This window comes from Carassius carassius, chromosome 9 (genome assembly GCF_963082965.1).
Source record: "Carassius carassius chromosome 9, fCarCar2.1, whole genome shotgun sequence".
Lineage (NCBI taxonomy): Eukaryota > Metazoa > Chordata > Actinopteri > Cypriniformes > Cyprinidae > Carassius > Carassius carassius.
Window position 1 is genome coordinate 29,513,079 of NC_081763.1, and position 23,506 is coordinate 29,536,584.

General features: G+C 37.1%; 1 protein-coding gene across 1 annotated transcript; it reads left to right on the forward strand.

Annotated features, from left to right (window-relative positions):
• The first annotated feature begins 2,053 nt into the window (after nt 1-2,053).
• LOC132149526 (Na(+)/H(+) exchange regulatory cofactor NHE-RF2) lies at nt 2,054-23,355 on the forward strand. The gene is made up of 6 exons (XM_059558846.1): nt 2,054-2,640; nt 3,635-3,877; nt 18,356-18,544; nt 20,381-20,534; nt 22,145-22,248; nt 22,443-23,355. The coding sequence occupies exons 1-6, from the start codon at nt 2,434-2,436 to the stop codon at nt 22,608-22,610; spliced, it is 1,065 nt and encodes a 354-aa protein (XP_059414829.1). The 5' UTR covers nt 2,054-2,433; the 3' UTR covers nt 22,611-23,355.
• Nucleotides 23,356-23,506: the final 151 nt, after the last annotated feature.

Genomic DNA, 23,506 nt, shown 5'->3' on the forward strand with positions numbered 1-23,506 from the left:
ATTATTAATGAAATAAAACTTGTAATAGCATTTGCTCAACTGCTTTTTAATTTGTACTCATTTGATTTTTTTTTATTGTAATAAAGTAAAAAAGAAATATTGTTATACAGATATATATATATATATATATATATATATATATATATATATATATATATATATATATATATATATATAGGATAGAATATGACCCAGACAACTTCTCACCCAACAGGTACTTCATTTAATGCTTTTTAAAGGTTTTTTTCTTTCTCATAATAGCCATAAATTGCAGGAGACACTAGTTTGACCTCCGATGGTTTTCCAGAGAAGGCAATGGATGTTTATGGACCACATGTGGACTAATATGTGTACATTTGAACAAAACTAGACATAAAACACTTACTCTGTTGTTTGTTTCTCATAAGTAGTCATATCTCAGTCACGATACTCTGCAGGAATGTAACTTATTGTAATTAGACCTTTTTAATTGACTTATATCAGTGTTTATTTTACATAAGGGGTGTGCCCTGGGGTGTGCCCTGTCATCGTCATCATTTTCCTTTTTATTGTGTTTTTAAGCATCTTAGTTAAAGTAGACAATGCACAGTTATGTCTTTATAAAGGAAATGTAAGTTGCACAAGTCCTATATGATTCATAGGATCTGTTTAAAAAGGCAGGGGTTGGTTTTATTGAACCGCGTCGTCAACGCTGTGTTGAACTAAAAGAGTCCGTTTGTAAAATACTATTGATTTGTTCGTGACTATTTATTTTATGGAAATTTAGCTAAGAAATAGGACTTTGTGCGGTGTGTTTTTGTAAAATGCTTTTCGGTGCATATTGGTCTGTTTATATTTAGTTTTGTTTGTTTATTTGTTTTTTTGTTATAAAATGGCTACAGTACTATGAGTTGTATCAGTAAAGAATTGTAATTTTGAGGATATTTGTAGTAGTATTATTTTTATTTGTTTGTTTTTATAATTGAAGTGGGGATTAAAAATATAGTTTTTAAAATAAGTTTAAAAAAGTAAATAGTAATTTATATATTTTTACCTTTTGTTTATGTTTTTATGGAAGAAAACGTCATACAAGTTTGGAACTATAGGACGGTGAGTATTATAAGTAATTATTTGTAGATATTTTTTTAAAGGTAATTGGGTATTTGACAAAAATGTTTAATGAGGTCATATACCCTTAATAAATGATTATTGGCAGAGCCTACAAAAAATTAGGATGAACCCCTTTTATAGAGCCCCACTAAACTGGAATTCCAGAAATGAGCAATTCTGCATTTTTAAACCAGTTTTATGTTATAAAATTGTTTATATTTTTTTATATAATATTTTACTTCAATTCAAGTATTGAAAATGTTTTTATGGTTTCATTATTATATATATTAAAATACTGACAAGCTTTATTAAATGAGTGCGTCTAATGAAAGTACCAGAAGTGGCCACTAGAGCGCAGCACAGCCAGGCTGCTGTTGCCCTCAGTGCGCGTGGTTGTGACTTGAAATGTTCTCAAATTCACATTATTTATTGATATTTTATGCGAAACTGCGCATGAGTCTGTGCTATAAGCCCCAGACTATTTTCTTCTGTCCACGCGCTTTCTTTCTTTCGTTCATACCACGGTCACGCGCTGAACTTATGTTAGTAGCATCGTCTAATTATTTCCATATGGGCTACATTAACTGAATTGTTATTGGTTTGTAGGACGCCAGTTATGATGAGATGGCCAATTAATTAAGGTTTGAACCCTCCTTTTTGTGTGTGTTTAGTGTTTAAGATTACGCCTTGTAAATTAGTTTTACGTTTAGAATCGGTAGTTCAGCAGACGTTAAAAATTCCTTCAAATGCCCAAATCCCCTTTGAAATCAATAACGGTAATTCGCACGTGTTTAGCCTATTTTTACACACAGTAAAAGTTAGCGTCCGCTTTTTTAAAGTCGTTGTTTACACACACACACATACATATATATATATATGTGAAGCCTTTTTTTCGCGTAGCGTCCCGAAAGCATCGCTTTAAAGTCTCTTTGGCCTCTCCTCTGATGTAGCTGATAATGGGCGGTCTTATTCGACGCCACGCAGTTTCTGAGTGGACCGCGGCACCCGTTGCGTTTCTCTCTCCGTGGGCAGAATGTGTCCTGGAGGAGTTTTGGATGCGTCTCTGAACATCCACAGGTAGTCACACAGGCTGCTTTCGCCAATGCATTTTTCTCGCAGAAGCATATAATCGATTTGGAGATGATCCTCCTGCTTTTGTCTATTATATCTAATGCATTGAGTCGGATACTTGCATGCACATTTTTGTAAAACACCTTGGACTGTGCAGTACCCATACAGAACCGAAACGATGCTTGCTTGTAAACCTCTGCATTAAGTTTTCGAAAAATCAAAAACGCTTGGATTTCATTGCAAGTTTGGAAGTGAAGGCAAGAGCGGGATACAATGGCAAGCGATCTGAAGCCTCGGTTGTGTGTGATGAAGAAAGGAGAGAACGGCTACGGGTTTCATCTGCACGGAGAGAAAGGGAAAACCGGACAGTACATACGGAAAGTGGAGCGCGCGTCCCCGGCAGAGGCGTCGGGACTGCGCGCGGGTGACCGTTTGGTGGAGGTGAACGGCGAGAACGTGGAGAGAGAGACACACCATCAGGTACATCACACCTGTGATGATCTCGCATATTCCACCCTCACAACAGTTACACTGGCCATCATGCATGTGTTTGTTGTTACGCAATGTATAGTATACCTGTAACAAGGATGCTTTATATTGATGACAAATTTAACTGTTTTCAAACTTTGATAATAATAATAAATGATTCTTGAAGCCACAAATCAGAATATTAGACTGATTTCCGAAGGATCATGTGACTCTGAAGACTGGAGGAATGATGCTGAAAATTCAGCTTTGATCACAGGAATAAATTACATTTTCAAATATATTATAATATTTTACAATATTACTGTTTTTACTGTATTTTGATCAAACAAATGCTGCCTTGGTGATCAGGAGCAAGATGTCTTTCAAAGACATTTAAAAAATCGACTGACCCAACTTCGCATGGAAAATAAATTGCATTGCATATCAAAAAACGAATGAAACCCAATTTCTGCCATAGAATATAAAATATGGAATTGCAATATTTTATCTCACAATTTTTTTTGTTTATATGTCACAATCCATCCTTTTTTTTGTCAGAATAAAAAAACAGAATTGCTACTTTTTATCTTACAATTATTACTTTTTTCTCACAAATGTATCTCTCGAAATTCAGACAATTTTTTTTTCGAGCTATAAAACAAGCTTCCATAGAAACCTGTGGTGAAACTCTGACATAAGTGGAAAATGTTCTATTTCATGTGAACAAACAATGAAATTCCATGCATATCTTTAGTTGCACTGACTCTCACAGAGCCTTGAAGCTTTGACAGCAGCTGGAAGCTTTACAGCATTACAGCAGGAGACCATATGACCAGATCTGTCTTCAGACATACTAATATGATACATTTGTTAAAGTCTTGGTATTTTGGCGTGTATGCAGTTCCAGTTTTGACAGGAGGATCAAATAACACCGTGTGAATGTAAGTGCAGTGGAAAGCACATCTCTTAGAGCTCATCCTATAGTTTTTCTTTCTCTTGTGCTCAGGTGGTGCAGCGGATCAAAGCCGTGGAACATGAGACCAGACTGCTGGTGATTGATCGAGAGACTGACGAGTACTTCCGCAGCCTGCGTCTCTCCTGCACGGAAGATATGGCCATCCGGATGAGTCCTGCAGCCACGACCCCGTCTCCCTCACCGTCCACCAGTAAACAGGGCAACGGCTCGGTGTCCAAACGACTTGAGATCTCCAAACCCATCAGGAAACCTCCGTCACGAGCTCCTAAGAAGGTATGGATCCATTCCCTATCTGCCAACACAAGGTGACTTATTTTCTTCAGTCAAGAAGATTTTTAGCTGAAATCATGGTCCTTGGTGATTCATAAAAAGCAGCTGTCCATTTTTTTAAATAAAAAAACAGCATATCAACAAACTCAAAATACCTGTGGCTCCTGATGATATATTGAGATCTTATGAAGCAAAATGATCAGTCTGTGCAAGAAACTGGGCATTATTTGCAAGATTATTTATTACCTGTAATCCAGAGCCTCAGGCAAATGGTCTGGAGTGATGCCCGAATGCATCATTCTTTTTAACCAGTTCCTTTTTGCTGAACTAGTCGAACCAGTTCACCAAATCAAACTGAACCATTGGAAACTGTTCGTGACTCAAGTTACTCAATCAAAACTCACTTATGACTGTCTGACAGTCACCCCAAATTAGCTAAAATACCAGCATATATCCTATGTTCCTGTCTTTTGCCAACTCACTCAGTGCTCCAGTTCTTCCAGCCGTCACTGAACGGGGGAAGCCGTTCAGACTCAGAACGAAGCCCGATGAGCCAGTGATGTGTGCATGCGTGAACCCAGCACTTGAAGATTTTCTGGTTTCTCTTTGTGTAAAAATGTGAGCTGATGAAGACTAGTTTATTCACTTTATGTGCATCCATGTTTTACACCCATAGACTGTATAAAAACATGGATGTAGTGTCCATGACATCACCCGTAGGTTTCTGAAGAGCGTTTTTGAAACTCAAAGTGGGCGGAGCCGGCAATCGCCATCTTGGCAGCAACTCATTCCCGGATAATTGAAAATGGGCAAAGAGGCGGGAGCTGGTTGCTGAAGCCACGCCCACCTAGCACTTTGGCGGTGACCGCAGCGGCAATCTACCTGTCACCCAAGGGGCCAAGCCCTTAATTATGCAGAACTGTAAAGGCTTAAAATAATTTAAATGGATGAGTTATGAAAAATTCCACCCCCCTCACAGTTTTCATGAAAGGCAAAATTAGCTATATAGACCAAAATCATTTTTTTAATCAGGCTGTAAATATATTTTTTTCTGCTGTAAAGTTGGGCATTTTAACATGGGGACTCTATAGGACTGACTCGCTTTTGGAGCCAGCCTCTAGCGGTAAGTCGATGAATTGCGGTTTTAATCTTTTCGTGATTACATAAACGAACTAGTGAGCCACGGATCAGTTTAAAATCTTCTTTACTGCTCTACTGAAGAAAAAAAGTCATCTACATCTCGGATGCCCTGAGGGCGAGTAAACTAACAGCAAAGTTTGATATTTGGGTGAACTATCATTTTAAGAACAGTTATTTGCGGTAACCCAAAAATGGTTCTTCTGACATCACTTTTGGAACCTTTGTTTTTAAGAGTGTAGAACCTTTCGATTAACCCACGTTGTCAGCCCTCCCCTCCCGCCTAAAATATACATGCATGTCTTTTGCGTCATGAACATCTGGATGTTTTCGGACAGCTGGCCTGAGTGATGTCACCAGAGTTAAATCTAGTTCTCATAGGCTGTTTATTTAGAGGTTATTGATTAGTTTTTCCTATTGAGTCTCAGTGAAAGTATGTTTGGTCATCATTTATGCTACCATAAGCATGGATTAATGGGTTAGCTTGCTGAGTTTAAAACAATAATGAGTTATGTGAGTAACTCAGATATTATCTTGTTGGCTCTGTCATGGTTGGTCAGTGTCCAAGGTGTGACGCTGTAATTGTTTTGTAGTAAATGTGCTGCTCTATGAGTTTCTCCAGTACATTACCATGTTTCCCACGGCTTATTCATTTACTAAAGCCAGTCCCTGGATTTTGTCCTTTTAAAAGGATGTTTTTTTTTATATATATATACCTGAAACTTCAGCACCATATATTAATTTCAATTAAAGTTTATTTTGTACAGCGCTTTCACAATACATATTGTTTAAGTTTGTATGCTGTGTAAAAATACTAATTTTACTTGAAGTGAATTAGTTTTTGGTTTGCATTAATAACACCATTAAATTCTCAGATTTTAGCACATTGCTACAGTATGTGGTCGTTAGGATGTTCTGAATGAGTGCTATGGGTGGTTGCTAGGGTGCTCTGGGTGGTTGCTAAGTGTTTGCTTATGTGCTCAAGTCAAAAGTGCCTACACGAAGTCTCCGATTCAGTTTTTCTTTACCCATTGTAATGTTTTCCAGGCAAAATGGCTTTGTCTGATGACATAGAATAACACTAGCACATCTCTCCTCAACAAGCCACATGATTTGAGCAATCATTTATGTCTGTAGCAAAAACATATCTGGACAGGTTAATTGCTGAAGTGTATAATACTAAGGCTCAGGGGTTTGTTTAGCCATTAAAAGTGTGGTTTTTAACATCTGTAAGCAAGTGTAGATCATGTTTGAAGATATTACATGGCAAAAAATGGCCGCCATTCGTCTGTTAATGCAATATTTGTATGCGATCTTAAATATTAGATCTGTCTTTTCTTCAGCCTAATGCATACGTCCAACATCTGCTCACACTTAAAGCCCACTTTCCAAATGGGTTTGCATAATTCACTGCTGTTTCAACAAGATGGAGTGGAGTGGGAAAGACAGAGCGTGTGAGCGGGTGGGTGTGTTCCAGCCACATGTGTGTGATAATGTTCAACCGTTAACATCGCAGCAGCCCACTAGGTCAAAACAGAGCGGTTTCTGATATCCATCAGAAGATGAACGGAGCAGAGCTCATCGGCAGATGTTTACACAGGACAGCATCTGCAAATCTGAGCCTTTGCTGGTAAAGCACTTGATTTTACTCACAGATTTAGATTCCTTTCTGGCAGTCCAACTCAGGTTGAATAAAATGCCAAGAGAAATCTTGGAAGATGAACGTAGGACGTAGTAAAAATGTTTCATATCACCCCAATATCTTTTTTTTTTTTTTTTGGAGTGATGTATGACCTAAAGAGATGTTCTTGATGGTTTTAAATCACTCGTGTGGTTCTTGTGTTGCTTTATGGTATGTTGGAGATTCAAAAGTTCTTAATGTTCCGTTTGCCGGTTTTTAGATCACTGTTTTGCATTCTGAGTTCTTCTAAGAACAGAAGGGAAGAATAAAAAGTTCAGTTTGGAACTTTAACATGTTCTCATCAAGCTGTAAAACATGTTTATCTTATAATTTCAGCATTTGTTTTCATAACATATAATCTGATCAACTCAACGTTTGACTATAGACTTGAATTGTGTGGAAGCATATCATCCAGTTCTTCCTTCCTTAAAGGACATGGAAATGTTCTTCTCCAAAATGTCTGATAATAATAGTCTTTGGATTTGGGGATTGGAAAAGCCATATTCTGGTGTTCCAAGCCCACTCTAGATTGTGCCTCATATTGGCTGATATTATTGCTCATACAGACCTGTCATTGGACTGGACGGTTCCCCTCAGTGTTTAACAGTTGGTTGTATTCAAATCATCCATTGACTGTAGGAAAGTGATGACTCATAAAACCATTCTGCCATCACACCATTGCTTAAAGTTCCAGGTTTGGTGCCTCTAACACAAATTATCCATCTCTGTGTGTATAAAATGACAACATATCAAGCACATGTGACAACTTGCCCCAACAAAATGGTTTCCACTTCTACATTGTGACAACTTGCCCCAGTGTCACTTGACCTCATGCAGCATCTTCAGGACAGTTAGTATCAGAAAGGAGCACTTTATGAAGCCCAAATACATTATGAAACCTCGCAGGCAGGAAATAGAGGCTGTCTTTGGAAGCATGTTGTGTGCGTGTGCGTGTGTGTGTGTGTGTATGTGTGCGTGCGTGCGTGTGTGTGTTTGAGGTGATATGGGAGTCCTGAGCCATAAAGGAAGGGGTCCTAGGAAGGGGTAGAAACCTTAAACTCAGACCATTCGAAGAGGGTTTGTGAGTCACCATGAATCACTGGTCCACACAGAGTGAAATGAAAAGAAGAAACTGGTAAACACATGTAGACTTTAATCAGAATCAGCATCTGTCCAAAGTGCGGAATAATTCACATACAAATATAATTCACAAAACGGCTAAATATGACTTCTGCACATGGATATCATGCAGTCTCTAGGTATAAACTTCAAAGATTTGTTAACACTAATCTGGAAAACTTTGAAAATATTTATTTAGTTAGTTAATTAGAAATTGTTGTATAGATATTTATTTTATTTATTGTTTGATAATTTTATCTGTGTTTTCATTTAGTGTTTGTTTGTTGTTATAGTTATTGTTTTATTTGTTTGTCATTTTTTTTGTTTATTTCATTTTTTTGATTTGTTTCTTATCGTTTTACTGATTTGTTGTTTTATTGTTTTTAGAATTAAAAAAATAATAATAATAAACAAATAGTCTTCTGAAATGTGTATATGTAGATATATAGATATATTTCAGATTTAATTCCCAACCAGAGTAAGTGCTTTCTTATTTTTGTTGGCCTTTTTAACCTTTTTTTTTTCATACTCAGCAAATTGTCATATTCAGCAATCTGGGAAGGCATTTGGACTCCTTACGTCTTTCCCTTTCATTTTTTCCTTCAAGGAGCTCTAGGAAGAGTTACATGCAAAAGAAAGCATTATGATCACTGATCCAGTCACTAATGCAGCAGATTTCAGAGTAGTCCTTTTCCAGCTGTTGCCCATATGGAAGAATTACATGATCATTTGAAGCTGTTCGTAATGTTCATAAAACAGTAAACTGAATAAGCTTTGGGATACTTAGAAAAAAACAGCCCTGTTCCCATCCTGAGCTAATTGTTGCTGGGATTGTCTGGCTTTGATTTGTGACCCTTAAACTCTGTTCAAGTGTTTAAATCACTGTCACATGCAAGACAACAGCCTGAAGCTGTTCCACAACACTTCAGCTCATCTTTACTTCTGTCCCTGCTTGTATCTATAAAGCCGATATATTTTAAGTTTATTGTATATAAATACATAGTACATTATATATGTATGTATATGTGTGTGTGTGAATACTTTACATCATTTGTATGTCCATATAACGAAAATCAAAGAGATGCATTTTTTGTTTTGGACCCCATTGACTTTACTTTTCAGACAAATATATTTTCTTTTCTCTTCTTCACATAAATTAAGTCAGACAGGTTTAGAGCGAGGGTGACTAAATGATGACAAATATTCATCATATATAGTACATGGAGAATCATTTTAGAATCATGTTTGTTTGTGCAGCTCGCAGGCAAAGTTCAGGCTGTTGAACGAGTTGGTTTGAGAAAGTGAAACACACTTCTGTTGTCTGGAGGTGCTGACAGTCATCTGGGTCAGAGAACGTGAGATCTGGAGCGATGCTGCACTGACCTACTTCCACACACGCTCGTGAGATCGAAACAGATCCAAGTCTCCAGTTCTCCAATCGTTTTGTCTCCTTCTTGTTTTTCAAACATCTTTTTTTCGCTGGCATGAATGAAACCATCTGCTTCGGCATCACACATCTGTCTAAACAAACACCATATGACTGAATGTTTGAGTGCAAGAGATGAGTGAGGATAAACTCTGGCCTTGATAGTCATGGCATACAGATCATCTGTATATACTATCATCCATGAGCCCAGAGGATGATTTTCGTTTGGTGTATTGAAACATAAGCATCATGGGAAAGTTAGAGCCGAACGTACGTCATGTGACAGGCAGCGTTCGGATGTCTGCATACTTGAACAACACTCAGTGTGACTGGATCATTCGTGGACTAATATCCCTGTAGGCATGTACCAGTCAAACTGCTCTTAAAGGCCACTTTGGCTCTATATTTCCATGGAAACTAACTAAAAATTATGCACTTTAAATTTCAACAAGCCGATGTGTGGTTTCACCTTATAAAAAATGGATTCCTATGTGGTCCAGTATTGTTTTTGTTGCCTTTCTGCACTGTTTGACTGAGTGTTTGTGGTTTGAGTCATCAGAGTTTGGCTGCATTATGCCATTTGGATTCATCTGTCTCGTATAAATATATTTGTTATGATGCCTGAAGTCAAACAGTCTTATGAAACTAGACCATTTTTTATAGTTGAGCTGCTTACAGTTTTAAAATGATTATACAATTCCACTGTAGTTGTATAGAGATTCTTGTAGTCAATGTAAAATCTTGTATATATATATATGTGTGTGTGTGTGTGTGTGTGTGTGTATAATTACTATGTTAATATGTAATATATAATGTGTGTGTGTGTGTGTATAAAGTTATTTATTTATAAATATTAATATTTGAAATATTATAATAATTATATAATATCATTTTATTTAAGAAACTGTAAATATTTGTGCAATAGTTGCATGTTTTAATTATAAACAACAATGCCACTTAGTTTGATTAGATTTTTTATTTTTGTTATGTAATGCAAAGACGAGATAAATGTAAAATAATATAATAATATTATTATAAGAAATATTAGAAATATAATATAATGCTCATAAAATATGAACATTTATTATTGATTAATTATAAATATTGAAAAATTATTAGATTAGATTAATTCAAAAATGTATCCTGCAGTATTCACATCAGAAGTGTGCTTATGCCGTCTTAATTTTAAAATAAATTCCACTTATTTATTTGGTTATTGATGCAATGATGATGTAAAAGGCACAGTTCACCCAAAATGTATTTTTTTGTTTGTTTGTTTATACAGTTAAACACACTGGCCCTCACTGACAATCTCTGTTGTCTAAATATATTTTGTGTCCATTGAAGACAGAAAGTCATAAAGGTCTGCAATGAAATGAGGGCAAGTAATGATGACAGAATTCTTCATTTTCATGTGAACTGTCGCTTGAAGTAGGCGAATCCTTTGTGGTGCGATTAGTTTTGGTTTGCAGACTCTCATGCTGATGCTTTAGTTCTGGTTTGGTTGTGGTGTATGTGTTGTATGTGCACACCACTGAACTTCAGGAACTACATGGCTTCTCTCTCTCAGTTAAAGCCCCTTCTCGTCACCCAACCGGGACGCCCAACGCATCACTCATTGTCCAGGATTGGAGAAGCATGCTTGGAGGACTAGAGATTTATTGCATTTTTATTTTTTCGTTTTCAGTAGCTGTTTTCTTTTTTTTATTATTATTATTATTATTATTATTAATAAAAAAATAAGTTTGTTTTCACTAGTTGTTTTCCCATTATTATTATTCAGATATTTTTATATTATTTATTTTTTTTGAAGTAGTTTTCTCTATATTATTGTAATTTAATATGTTATTTTTTCAGTTTGTTACATTTTTATTTTTGTTTTAGAATTTGTGGCCTTTTTCTTTCTTTTTTTCTTTTTTTTGAGTCAAAATAAATATTTATTGATTTATTCTTGAGAGAGAGAGAGAAATTTGTACTTATTGTACTTATTTGTATTTATTCAGCAAGGATGCATGAAATGTATCAAAAGTGGCAGTAAAGACATTTGTAATGGTACAAACGATCTCTATTTTTAATCATGCTGTTCTTTAGAACTTTCTATTAATCCATAATTCCAGAAAAAAAAGTTTATGATGACTTTCACAAAAAAAAAAAAAAAAATGAAGCAGCACAAATAATAATAAATATATTCCTGACACTGAAGACTGAAATAAATTACATTTTAAAACATATTCAAATAGAAACCAGTTACTTAAATTGTACAAATATTTCACAATATTACTGTTTTAACTGTATTTTGATCAAATAAATGCAGCCTTGGAAATACTTATTCAAAAATCTTACTGACCCCAGACTTTGTCTGTATATTAAGATGGAGTAGTAGAAAGTATTTTAACATCAAAAAAATAATTCAGGGACAGTTCGAAACATCATAACTGAAACCAAACAACTCGGCTAAGGCCTCTTCATTCAGGATGATTGGATTTGTGTTTCTGTGAACCATTGATTAAAAAACCGCTGCTGAGGCTGAAAGCGAGGAGATTCTAGACACATTAGTGATCACACACAGAGGATATGAATGTAGAGCGTGGATGTGATGTAACCGTGGAGCAGGTCACGCTGCGTGGGCCTCAATGCTGGCTCTCTCTCTTTAACACATGGTCCTGACAAACACAGCTGAGCTTAATGATTCATTCACACAAGTGCGAGCTTCATTGGTTTGTTTTTAGGAGAAGTGATTACACAATTGACCCTTCACAAAGACACCACCCCCACTTAGTTACTGTTGTTACGTCCGACAAGCCATGGTGCTCTTTCACAACACATCAAATTCTCACACGGTGAAAAATACATCGCGGAGCAAAGAGGACTCTGAAAATGTGCCAACAGACAGGACAGAGCAGGTTTCTTTTGATATCAAATATTCAAATTTGGTCATTTTTTGATCAAAATAAATATAGTTTTGTGTCTCTTTAATGTGTTGTGACAGATCCCAGTAGCACCTCAGTTCAAGCGGCACATGAACCGATCATCTTTTCCTCTCTTTACTAGTTATAGCACAAAATAAACATGATTGAACATCAGAAGATAATTGGTTTCAGCTGCAGAAAGATGTCAATACATACCATTTGTCAAGTTCAATTCCACAAACATAAATCTACTCTCATGTCTGGTTTGTTTGTCAGAAAAATGGCAGATTCTGCATTATGATTGGTCAGATTGCCTGTCAATCAAACTCCCGGCGAATGGTCAAATAGAGTGTCACATTCCCATATCTACATGTCTTATAATCAAATTAATGCATCCCTGCTGAATGAAAGTCTTCCTTCAGATTCAAATCTTAAGGCTGACAGATTTCTTGTGGCTCTGATTGTGAGTAAAGGTCAAAGGTTATCGCCCCATGCTGGTTTGGATGTACATCACGCACTCACACAGTCTGACTACTGTAGTGGACATCATGCATTGCAATAGCTACAGGTATAACAATAGATAGGGTTTATAACAGTGATTAAATTGTATTACCAGAACACATACGAGTTATATTACATTATAACTATTTACCTTCATAATGCATTATATGAAAAGTCTTTCAGTTAGCATTGTTCATATTACACTCTCATGTTTTATCATGTGTGTTACCTAATGTGTTAAAACTGTACTTCTGGTGGTGTTGCACTCGTAAAACATGATTTTGGGGGAGAAAGTCATGTCGCAAGTGTTTGGGAATTTGTTGTAATTGATTCAACATGCTTGCAAGGGGTCACACAGCTTCGAGGGGGGCGGCGTAACATGACCCCGCTGTGTGGAGATGTCTTCTGCTTGGGAGATTGATTGGTTGTGAATAAGGCCAAAGGTAAACATGCTGCAGAATGGATGATTTTTATGTAGGAGTAACTTTTTTTAAGGACTTGACAGGTATTATAGTTAGTGTTGTCTCTTGCCCCCAAAAATAAGACCGTTTCAGGATGGTTTTGTATGCTGGAATATCCATATCATGTGGAAAAATGTGTTCATATGTTTGTATGTGTTTCCAGTCTCCTCCCTGCTCTGATCTGTGTACTTCCTGTGTGACTCCCTCCTGTGTTTCCTGCTGGGGGTGAAACGCTTGTGTCAGTTTGTCCATCTGCAGAGCCGTAAGGCATCACGTCAGTGGGGGCCCCTCTGCTTTGCGTCCTGCCGTCTGGGTCCCGTCCCGTGTCGCGTCAACGGCTGCAGGCTGTCTGGGCTGGACTGATAACGTGGGTGTGGGGTGTGGAGCATCATCAACACACACAAACACACATTACAAACGTGAGAAGAACAGATATGTGGCAAATACACCAAACACGTGAAGTAACGCTCACAATTAGGCTCATTAGAGTCATTTGATTGAGAATCAGACTGCACTATTTGTATTTACGCTGTACTAAGTGGTTTTAATTCACTAAAACTGAATCAGACCATTTGAGTCATTTGTTCAGGAATCAGACTGTGCTTGTTGCACAGTATGTTTTTGATTCTTTAAAAAGAAATCGTCTCAGTAGAGACATTTGTTCAAGAATCAGACTTCACTGGTTGTGCTGTACTGAATTGTTTTGATTCACTTAAAGAACCGGCCCAATCAAACCAATCATTCATTCTGGAATCAGACTACACTATTTCCGTTGGATGTTTTTGATTCACTTAAATGAACTGACTCAGTAGAGTCATTTGTTCAAGAATCATACTTCACTGGTTCTGCTGTATGTTTTTGATTCATCAAAAAGAACCAGCTTATTAGAATCATTTGATTGAGAATCAGGCTAGTAAAATTTTACTGAATGTTTTTTATTCACTAAGAATAACTGACTCAGTAGAGTCATTTATTCAAGAATCAGACTTCACTGTTTGTGCTGTATGTTTGTGCGGTTTTCTGTATGTTAACCACGACTGTCAAAAGTGACTCAACAATGTTTATTGTCCCGCAGCGGCAGTAGGCCTATGGTGCATGCTGTCAGCGCAGCTGAACAGTTTTGTGTAAAAATACACACAATAGGCTTAAGCTTGCCGCAAAGCACCAGCAAAAGTAATTACTGTAAATATGACGGGGGAAATAATGAGATATTTAAATTATTTACTAATAAACTAATGTTTTCTGAGTCTGTGTCACAAGTATTAAGTTGCCAATCCTGACTCGTCATCTCCTCATTAGTTGTGCCTTTAGAGGGAAGTGCATCTTCAGGGATTATGATTATAATGAAAGAGTTTTTGTTTTCAGTTTGTTTTATTTCGTTAAGTAATCATTTAAATCTTTCTATAGATAATATATTTATCATGTCTGCGATGCATGTTTTCACTTTGGTTCATTTTGTACTCCTGTTAAAGGCGAGACGGCAGAAAGCACATCATGTTTGTTTCCTTTATTTTATAAAAGCACAACGTTTTGTTGATATTGTGAGTGCTCACAAACAAAAGTAGACCCTTTGCAGTTACAAATGATTACTCTTACATTTATGAGCAAAAATGACGGCGTATCCACTGAAAAAAATGCAAAGTGATCGTGCTGGCACCTCTATGTCCTGCAACGCATCTCCACACAAACTATTGGATATAGGCTAGCGCACATTTATTTACCGTATTTTTCAGACTATAAGTCGCACCTGAGTATAAGTCGCATCAGTCCAAAAATACGTCATGATGAGGAAAAAAACATATATGTCGCACTGGACTTTAAGTTGCATTTATTTAGAACCAAGAACCAAGAGAAAACATTACCGTCTACAGCCGCAAGAGGGCGCTCTATGCTGCTTAGTGGTAGACTACAAGAGCACTGAGCAGCATAGAGCGCCCTCTTGTAGCTGTAGACTGTAATGTTTTTTCTTGGTTCATTTCTCTTGGTTCATGTCAAATTAATTTTGATAAATAAGTCGCACCTGACTATAAGTCGCAGGACCAGCTAAACTATGAAAAAAAGTGTGACTTATAGTCCGGAAAATACGGTAGGTTTAACGTTTAAACATTGTTATATGATTGAACTGTTTTATATCTATAGATTTTATTGTTGGCAAATCGTGATGATTTGAGAAGGCTAAATTGATCAAACAAGGCTCACTGACTGCTGCTGGCCACTTGGTCATTACTTAAAAAAAACTAAAACTTAAGCTATATTTAAAAAAAAAATTCTAAATGAACTTAATAAAAAAACAAAACAAAATATAATAACTTTTACATTTTACAATTAATCGATATTACATAGGCTACGAAACTGAACTATTTTAATAGCTGAAACAGTAGTATAAGCTGTTTAGGGAGAAGGGGGAAAAAAGACGAGCTTGGGTCGGGCTCGGGCCGGTAATTCTGATAAGCTGTCTAGGGCCCTAATTTGTTCAAGAATCAGACTTCACTGGTTGTGCCGTACTGAATTGTTTTGATTCACTAAAATAACCTGCCCATTCAAACCAATTCCTTTGAATCATTTGTACAGGAATTGCACTACAGTACACTAGTTGCACTATAAGTTTTTGATTTACTAAAGAAATTACTTGTTAAGAGTCATTCTTTGATGAATCAGACTACACTGATTGCACTGTGTTTTTAAATCATCAAAAAGAACTGGTTCATAAGAGTCATTAGTTCTGTAATCTGAATATAAGTCGGTTCTTGATACCCAACCATTAGGCTTTTGATTTGGTAGATTACTTTCTGAGTAAACTCAGTAGCTTCAAAATAAATGTGAGTGTGTTTTTTCTGTTGGGATTTGTGTTTTGCTCTGGATGCCCCAGCAGTGAAAGGGTTAATTACAGTCACGTGCGAGAAATCCCAGAGGTCCCAGTGTCAATAATTCAGAAGCTTCTGTATCATTTTACAAGCCCATGCTTTGGAACACACAGGCAGCGTCTTATTGTGACAGGAAGTTTCAGGAATGCTTTGTGCCGCATCTGCCGCTCTCATCTGCCGAGTGTTTTCCCATACTTATCCCACTCATCTCCGTGTTCAAGCCGGGAACAGAAACCTCGGAACCCAGGGTGACAGGAAGAGCAGAGGGGTGTAACAATGGAAATATTATAACTCTTGATGGCTCAGCAGGGAGGTTTATTTGAGGCACAGAATCATAAAGCCGTATGGAAGTATTTAGAACAGTAGAAGTGCGGGAAACAGAGAAATGCTTGTTCCTCCTCTCAGTCCCAGACTCCTCTCTGGTTTCTCACGAACAGTAGTTGTTCTATCAGAGGTCAGCTGTGTTGAGGAGGTGGGATGGACGTGTGTTTTTTCTGATATAGTAACATATAAGTGCCATTTTCAGACATATCAGTAACAGAAATGCTGTAATCTGTTTTTCCTTCAAACAATGTGCGTTTGGGGGTCTGCTGTCTCCAGCCAGTCAGATCAACTTACATATGGCTGTCAGTCAAACGCCTCTCAACCCAACAAACAGGTCAAACTACAGCAAACACAGACAGCGAGACTGAGAACATCAGCCATTTGTCTGGACATTCATCTTCCGAGCTCTTAAAATGTTTTTTGAGAAGAAAAATTTAATTGTGACCCTAGACCACAAAACCAGTCATGAGTGTCAATTTTTCTAAATTTGTATACATAATCTGAAAGCTGAATAAATAATCTTTGCATTGAGTTATGGTTTGTTAGGATAGGACAATATTTGTTTGAGATATAACCATCTGGAATCTGAGGGTGCAAAAAAAAAACTTTAAAGTTGTCCAAATGAATTCTTAGCGATCCATATTACTAATCAAAAATTACGTTTTGATATATTTACGGTAGGGAATTTACTAAATATCTTCATGGAACATGATCTTTACTTAATATCCTAATGATTTTTGGCATAAAAGAAAAATCAATAATCTTGACCCATACAATGTTTTTTTGGCTTTTGCTAAAGATATACCCCAGCGACTTAAGACTGCTTTTGTGCTCCAGGGTCACAGCTGTGCTTTTGTGATGCACGAGCACACGCCACCTAATATGCAGGAGTATGTCATCTTGTAACCTTTTTAAAAGCATAAATAGATTTTGACGTGGTCATCGTGACACTTTATTGTGGTTTCTATGATGACGTGATGGCTATGTTTGCTCCTCTGCAGGCTGATAATGCTTCATGTGCTGTTATTCATACATTCAGCATCTTTCCGTTCTTCTGCTGACCTCGCTTTCAGTTTTTCAGGTGTACTGCACTGTCAAACTGCCCTTCGTGGCATTGTTGTGTATTTCTTTCCACTTTCAGTCTTGGATCAGTGGCAGATTTCCTGGCTGGGATCATGTCATTGGTTGGTCACTTGTAACCTTCCGTTACACACGTTATGAGGAAAACTCAAGCACTCAAATCACAATGGTGGAATTCATTTCGAAAGTAACCCTGTTGTTATGTTTTCCACAAAAGATCACATAAACAACACAGAAATCATGACAATAAACACAAAATTAAATGCATTTAAGGAGTGGACTGATAACCTTGATGGTTGATATAACCGCAATTAATAACATTTAATTATTCATTTAGCAGATGATCCTTACTCAATGAACACCAGAAGCTTTTGTAATAAATAAAATGTACAAAAAAATTATATATATATATATATATATATATATATATATATATATATATATATATATATATATAATTTTTTTTTCTTTTTTTTTTCAAAATGAAAACTTATTTTTACAGTTCCCAAAAAAACTTTCCCGAAGCTTGTTCATTAACTTTGATTCATTATTCAAACTGATTCTAGGTACAATTAACACATTTGTTAATCAGCCAATCAAATAATGTCAATGTACCACTATGTACATACTGTATACACACACACACACACACACACACACATTAAAGGTCTTAAATCAGGGTACAAAGTCTTAAATTGATCAAGTCAAAGCAATAATATTGCATACACTGCAAAAAATTCTTGTTTTTCCGAGAAATGGAACAAAATTCAGTTTATGCTTAAAAAAAGTACAAATATTTGTTGTTGGGGTATGAAAACTTGTTTCCCCTTTGAATTAAGTGTATTTTTGGCAGATACCCCCCCCCCCCACCACCACCATCTGGAAAGACACTACTATAAAAGAGAGTTTTTGTTTTTCCAACCTAAGATTACGCTTTAGGTTTCTGTGTATCTGAGTGTCTTTATTTGTCCTGTCACAGGAGGCTCAGCCCTCATCACGGGATCCATCTGAGCTGCTGCCGAGGCTGTGTCACCTGGTGCGCTCCGAGATGGGTTACGGCTTTAATCTCCACAGCGAGAGGTCCAGACCGGGTCAGTACATACGGGCTCTGGACCCCGGCTCGCCTGCTGACCGCGCTGGGCTCAAACCACAGGACAGACTCATAGAGGTGAGTCTCTGTCATCTCCCATGAGGGAAACCACACACACCGTGATGATGCCAGATAGACACCCACACTTTCTAATTTCACTTGTGCATTCACACTCACACAGAGACCATCCATCACATTCAGATGCATGTGGGCGGCGTGTGATACTGTATGATGACTCGCACAAAATATTTCTGTGCTTGAGAGACTGAGTCAAACTAAATAACATACTGCTGAAGCTTACATTTGCGATTCTCATAACCTCCATTAACTCATGTAGTCGTCTGGTTTAGTTGGATTGAGTGTGGATTTAACACATTACCCCAAATTTAATCAATGCAATGCACAAATGATGCACCATTATGAAATGTGCAAGTTATATATGACTAAAAATATTAGTTCTGTTATACAAGGCTTTAAAGCAGTATAATTTATTACTCTGCATTGTTACTGAAACATTAAATACATTTTATAAAAATAAAAAAATTACATTACAAATTAAAATCAACATTTAAAAAACTAATATATATATATATATATATATATATATATATATATATAATAAAAAATTGTTAGATTTTTTTCAGCATAATTTATTATATAATTTAGTGAAATTTAAAGCCATTTTTTAAATATGTATTTATTTTATTCATTTATTATTATTTATTTATTATTTATTTAATTTGAATTTATTGAATACTGTATTGCAGTGATGAGCATCTACGAACAACCATCAATAATGGGAATTATGAATGTGCCCAATTTTAATGAAAAAATCATCACAATGCAAAAATATCTTAATGGTTCTTTAAAAAAAAAGTCTTTATTTTCTTTAAGCAAAATATCTATTTTGTGAAATATGGCTCTGACAGCATGTTCTTGAGCGTGCAGTTCAAACTGACTTTCTCTCCAGCGTCAGTGTAAGAGTGAGAGTCCTGCCCCCTTCAGTCTTCAGAAACACACCTCAGGACACTGATACCTGAGACCCACCGGCTGCTCAGGCCACAGTAACACTCTTAATATTTGATGGGGTTCGGCTGAACACAGCACACGCTCCATCTGTCCTCGGGACAAGCACTCCGATTAAATCACCTTCAGCAGAAGGGGAGCACGGGTGGCTCTCATGCCCTTGTTTTTGTTTTGATTGATTTGGTTGTAATTTCGGTAAAAAAGTCTTTCTCACCGTCTCTCCTCTGTTCGACTTGTTGGGAACCTAATTCTACCCCAAAACATGTTGCTAAGCAAACAATAGCGGCCACTATAAGACCAACTGAATGAACAGGTTTATCAGGGGATAAATAAAGCTTTTACATATGATTAAAGTCACTGATGCAGAAGTAAAGATTCACCCCAGAATAATCTACGGATTAAATGTTTTTATAGTTCATCAATGGAACTCCTCTCTCCTTAAATGTTTATGAAAAAGAAAAATAAACCATGGCAAATGGTAATACTAGGCTTCATTTCGACCAGGATGAAGTACTTTACAGTACCATTTAAATACTTTGTGAAATCAATTATAAAAAAAATATATATATATATATATATATATATAATATTTTATTTCACATTATATAATTTATTTTTTATATAAACTCTTAAGTATCATCACTCACAAGAGTCATGTTTTTTGGATACTACAATGAAACTAATACCATGGTATTTTCTGACCATTGTATTCGTTTCATTGTAGATGGTATAACCATTGTAACATGTCCAATATATCTAGTATATGAATACAGTTAAATGCATACTCAAATCAGGTCAATATATTCTTTTTGTTGTTGTTGTACAAAAACTTTAACATGTGCTTTAGTTTTAAAGTCAGAACATCTGCTGTATTAAAACTCTGTGCAGGTGAATGGCGTGAACATTGAAAGCATGAGACATGCTGAGGTTGTGGCCTTCATCAAGAACGGCGGGAATGAGACGCGTCTGCTCGTGGTGGATCCGGATACAGACGAGCATTTCAAAAAGATGGGCATCACTCCCACCAGCATCCATGTCAAAGGTCGAGTTAAAGACTTACTCTTCATGACCTGTAATCTCAAAGAGAACAATATAAGCCATGTCACATATATTTGTATAGTGCTTTTGACAGTTCACATCATATCAAAGCAGCTACACAGAAATTAATGTCTTAATATCCTCCGGCCTTATAGTTGAATTTAGGAGATTACAGCCAGGTGATAATACTCTTCGCTTTTTGTGACATCACAAGCAACAAGTAGTTGAGATTTGTTATATAGAATATATTTGTTATAAAGTATATACAGTAAAGACCAAAAGTTTGGGCACACCTTCTCATTCAAAGAGTTTTCTTTATTTTCATGACTATGAAAATTGTAGATTCACACTGAAGGCATCAAAACTATGAATTAACACATGTGGAATTATATGCATAACAAAAAAGTGTGAAACAACTGAAAATATGTCATATTCTAGGTTCTTCAAAGTAGCCACCTTTTGCTTTGATTACTGCTTTGCACACTCTTGGCTTTCTCTTGATGAGCTTCAAGAGGTAGTCCTGAAATGGTCTTCCAGCAGTCTTGAAGGAGTTCCTCGAGAGATGCTTAGCACTTGTTGGCCCTTTTGCCTTCTGTCTGCGGTCCAGCTCACCCCTAAACCATCTCGATTGGGTTCAGGTCCGGTGACTGTGTAGGGCAGGTCATCTGGCACAGCACCCCATCACTCTCCTTCTTGGTCAAATAGCACTTGATGCCTTCAGTGTGACTCTACAATTTTCATAGTCATGAAAATAAAGAAAACTCTTTGAATGAGAAGGTGTATCCAAACTTTTGGTCTGTATTGTATGTCTATAAAGTCAGGCATGCTTATATATATTCAATATTCAATTTTCATTATCATTTTATTTAGGCCGAACACGTCTACTTTTGAATGGTCATCAATAAATAAAGATGACTTTGAGCCCAGGCGACCCAGAATTTTGCAATATTGCACGATCAGTTTGTATGCGCAGTCTTGATTTCCTCTTCCTGGGATTTGAGGGGGAGTTGGACATTTTTCCGGTGCTTTTGAGGTTTAGAAACAGACAGATGTTTGGCTTCCTCTCAGGGCTCTATGCAGAGGTGTGAAACTCTGAACAAAAGCCATTCTGGTACAGTAAATCCATGTTCTCTGAATCCCGTCCCGTCTGTTCTCCAGCAGTCCAGCAGACATGTGGCTCCGATTAAAGTTCAAGTGAGCTGAACACCTTGAACAGGCTATTGACATCTCTTAGATACTTGGTACTTGGCAGGATCCTGATTTGGCTCACTGGAAGGTATTTCCAGCCCAGTCCACTTGCTTTTTATTAGCCATTTTCTTTGTATGATTTTAATGCATTTCATGCTGGAAGAATAAATCTTCTGCTGTCAGGTCTCTGAACCCAGTTTAGGTTGATCAGGGCATAGATGTATGCTGCTTTTATCCCACAGCTCAGCTTTCTTTCTGAAGAGCCAGCTCAAGGTTTGCAGCTGTGGCAATGGTCCTCTCGAGGAAGCTGGCATCACAGCACATCTGTATGAATAGGGTCTTCATGCACAATATACTGATAAACCTCTGTTCTTGATCTCAGTAAATGAACAGCAGTCTGAGCATTTATTCTTCTTATTAAAACAGATTTTGACGAGTCCTTAACTAACGGCTCCTCCAGCCCACACGTGAACGGGACGTCCTCTCGATCCACATACTCCGATGGCAGCAGTCAGGACACCAACACACAGGTGACCAAAACAACACAAATGCATCTGCAATTAATATATTTCTATTTTATATGTATGGCAGATTCATGCATTGTCAAAAAACAATTTCAATGTGTTCAAACACATTTTAAACGTCAGCAAACTTGTAAAAAATAATGCCAAATACTCATAAGCATACTGTAATGTGGCTGTTTGAAACTGTGTTATGTGTGTAGTTCTCGAGGGAGGGCAGCAGCCATCTTCTCGACCCGTTTGAAGAAATAGGTCTGTGTCTGAGTCCCACGGCAGCCGAGGCTAAAGAGAAAGCCCACGCCAAGCGCTCCAGAAAGAAGGCGCCCCAGATGGACTGGAACAAGAAGCATGAGATTTTTAGCAATTTCTGAATGTCCTTCCCAGAGACATGTGTTGCATTCAAAGCCCTGGACACCCGACTGCTTTTGATGAAAAAGAGGCACCTATTTTTGTAGAAAATGAAGACTTGAAACACAAAAAGTTGAAAAACCCACCCAGAGGGGATGATGTGAGTTACGCGACCAGATTTCTATCTCATAAATGGCTAAGAAAGTCTAGAATTGATGGTCAAGCTGCTCGTAAAAGAAGGTTTTCTGCATCATTTTGTGTTCTTGCTGTTTATTCGGGCCACTTCAGTATAGCACGTTTACAATAACGTACAACATGGAATACAAACGCCAAATGAGATTCTTATACAGAACAGCATATAGACCGTGCTTTTGCAGAACAAAATCATGTTATTGGATTTAAAAGGACCAAAGCTCATTTCTGCGAGTCATCGGAAGAATAAGAATTATTCTTTTGCCAAAGAAAACAACCTCTACTCAACCTGATCAGCTGATGAGTTTCGATTGTTTTGAAGGGAGGCATCACTGTTGGATATCAGGTTTCTTGCAATTACTGAAATTTTAAAAGGGAAGAAAACACCGGAGTGACCCAGAAAGGGGAATCTGCACTTCTTCATCACTAGAGGACGCTGTTTATGCACTCTTGGGCTTCATTTATGAAAGAAGAAGGAGTCCAGGAGAACATGTTGAACCACCAGAGGGAGCTTCATAACACATGCTGCTTTCTTACAGCTGGGTCGACTGCAAGAGAAGAGAAACTTCTGCATCGAACACGCCACAAAGAGCCATTGCTGTCTTTACAGTATATATTTTCTACTGGTGCATTCTGGGACGTGGATACCGACAGACAGATGGCATGCAAGAAGTCACATTCATGCAAAGCCAAATTGGTTTAGGAAGGGAAACAAACCTTGTAAAAC

What these genes read in the sequence shown, in the direction of transcription:
- LOC132149526 (XM_059558846.1), top strand. Translation starts at nt 2,434, where the DNA reads ATGGCAAGCGATCTGAAGCCTCGGTTGTGTGTGATGAAGAAAGGAGAG. An exon ending in CGTCACGAGCTCCTAAGAAG is followed by an intron (nt 3,878 to 18,355) that starts GTATGGATCCAT and finishes GTCCTGTCACAG; the next exon opens with GAGGCTCAGCCCTCATCACG. An exon ending in CACCAGCATCCATGTCAAAG is followed by an intron (nt 20,535 to 22,144) that starts GTCGAGTTAAAG and finishes TTATTAAAACAG; the next exon opens with ATTTTGACGAGTCCTTAACT.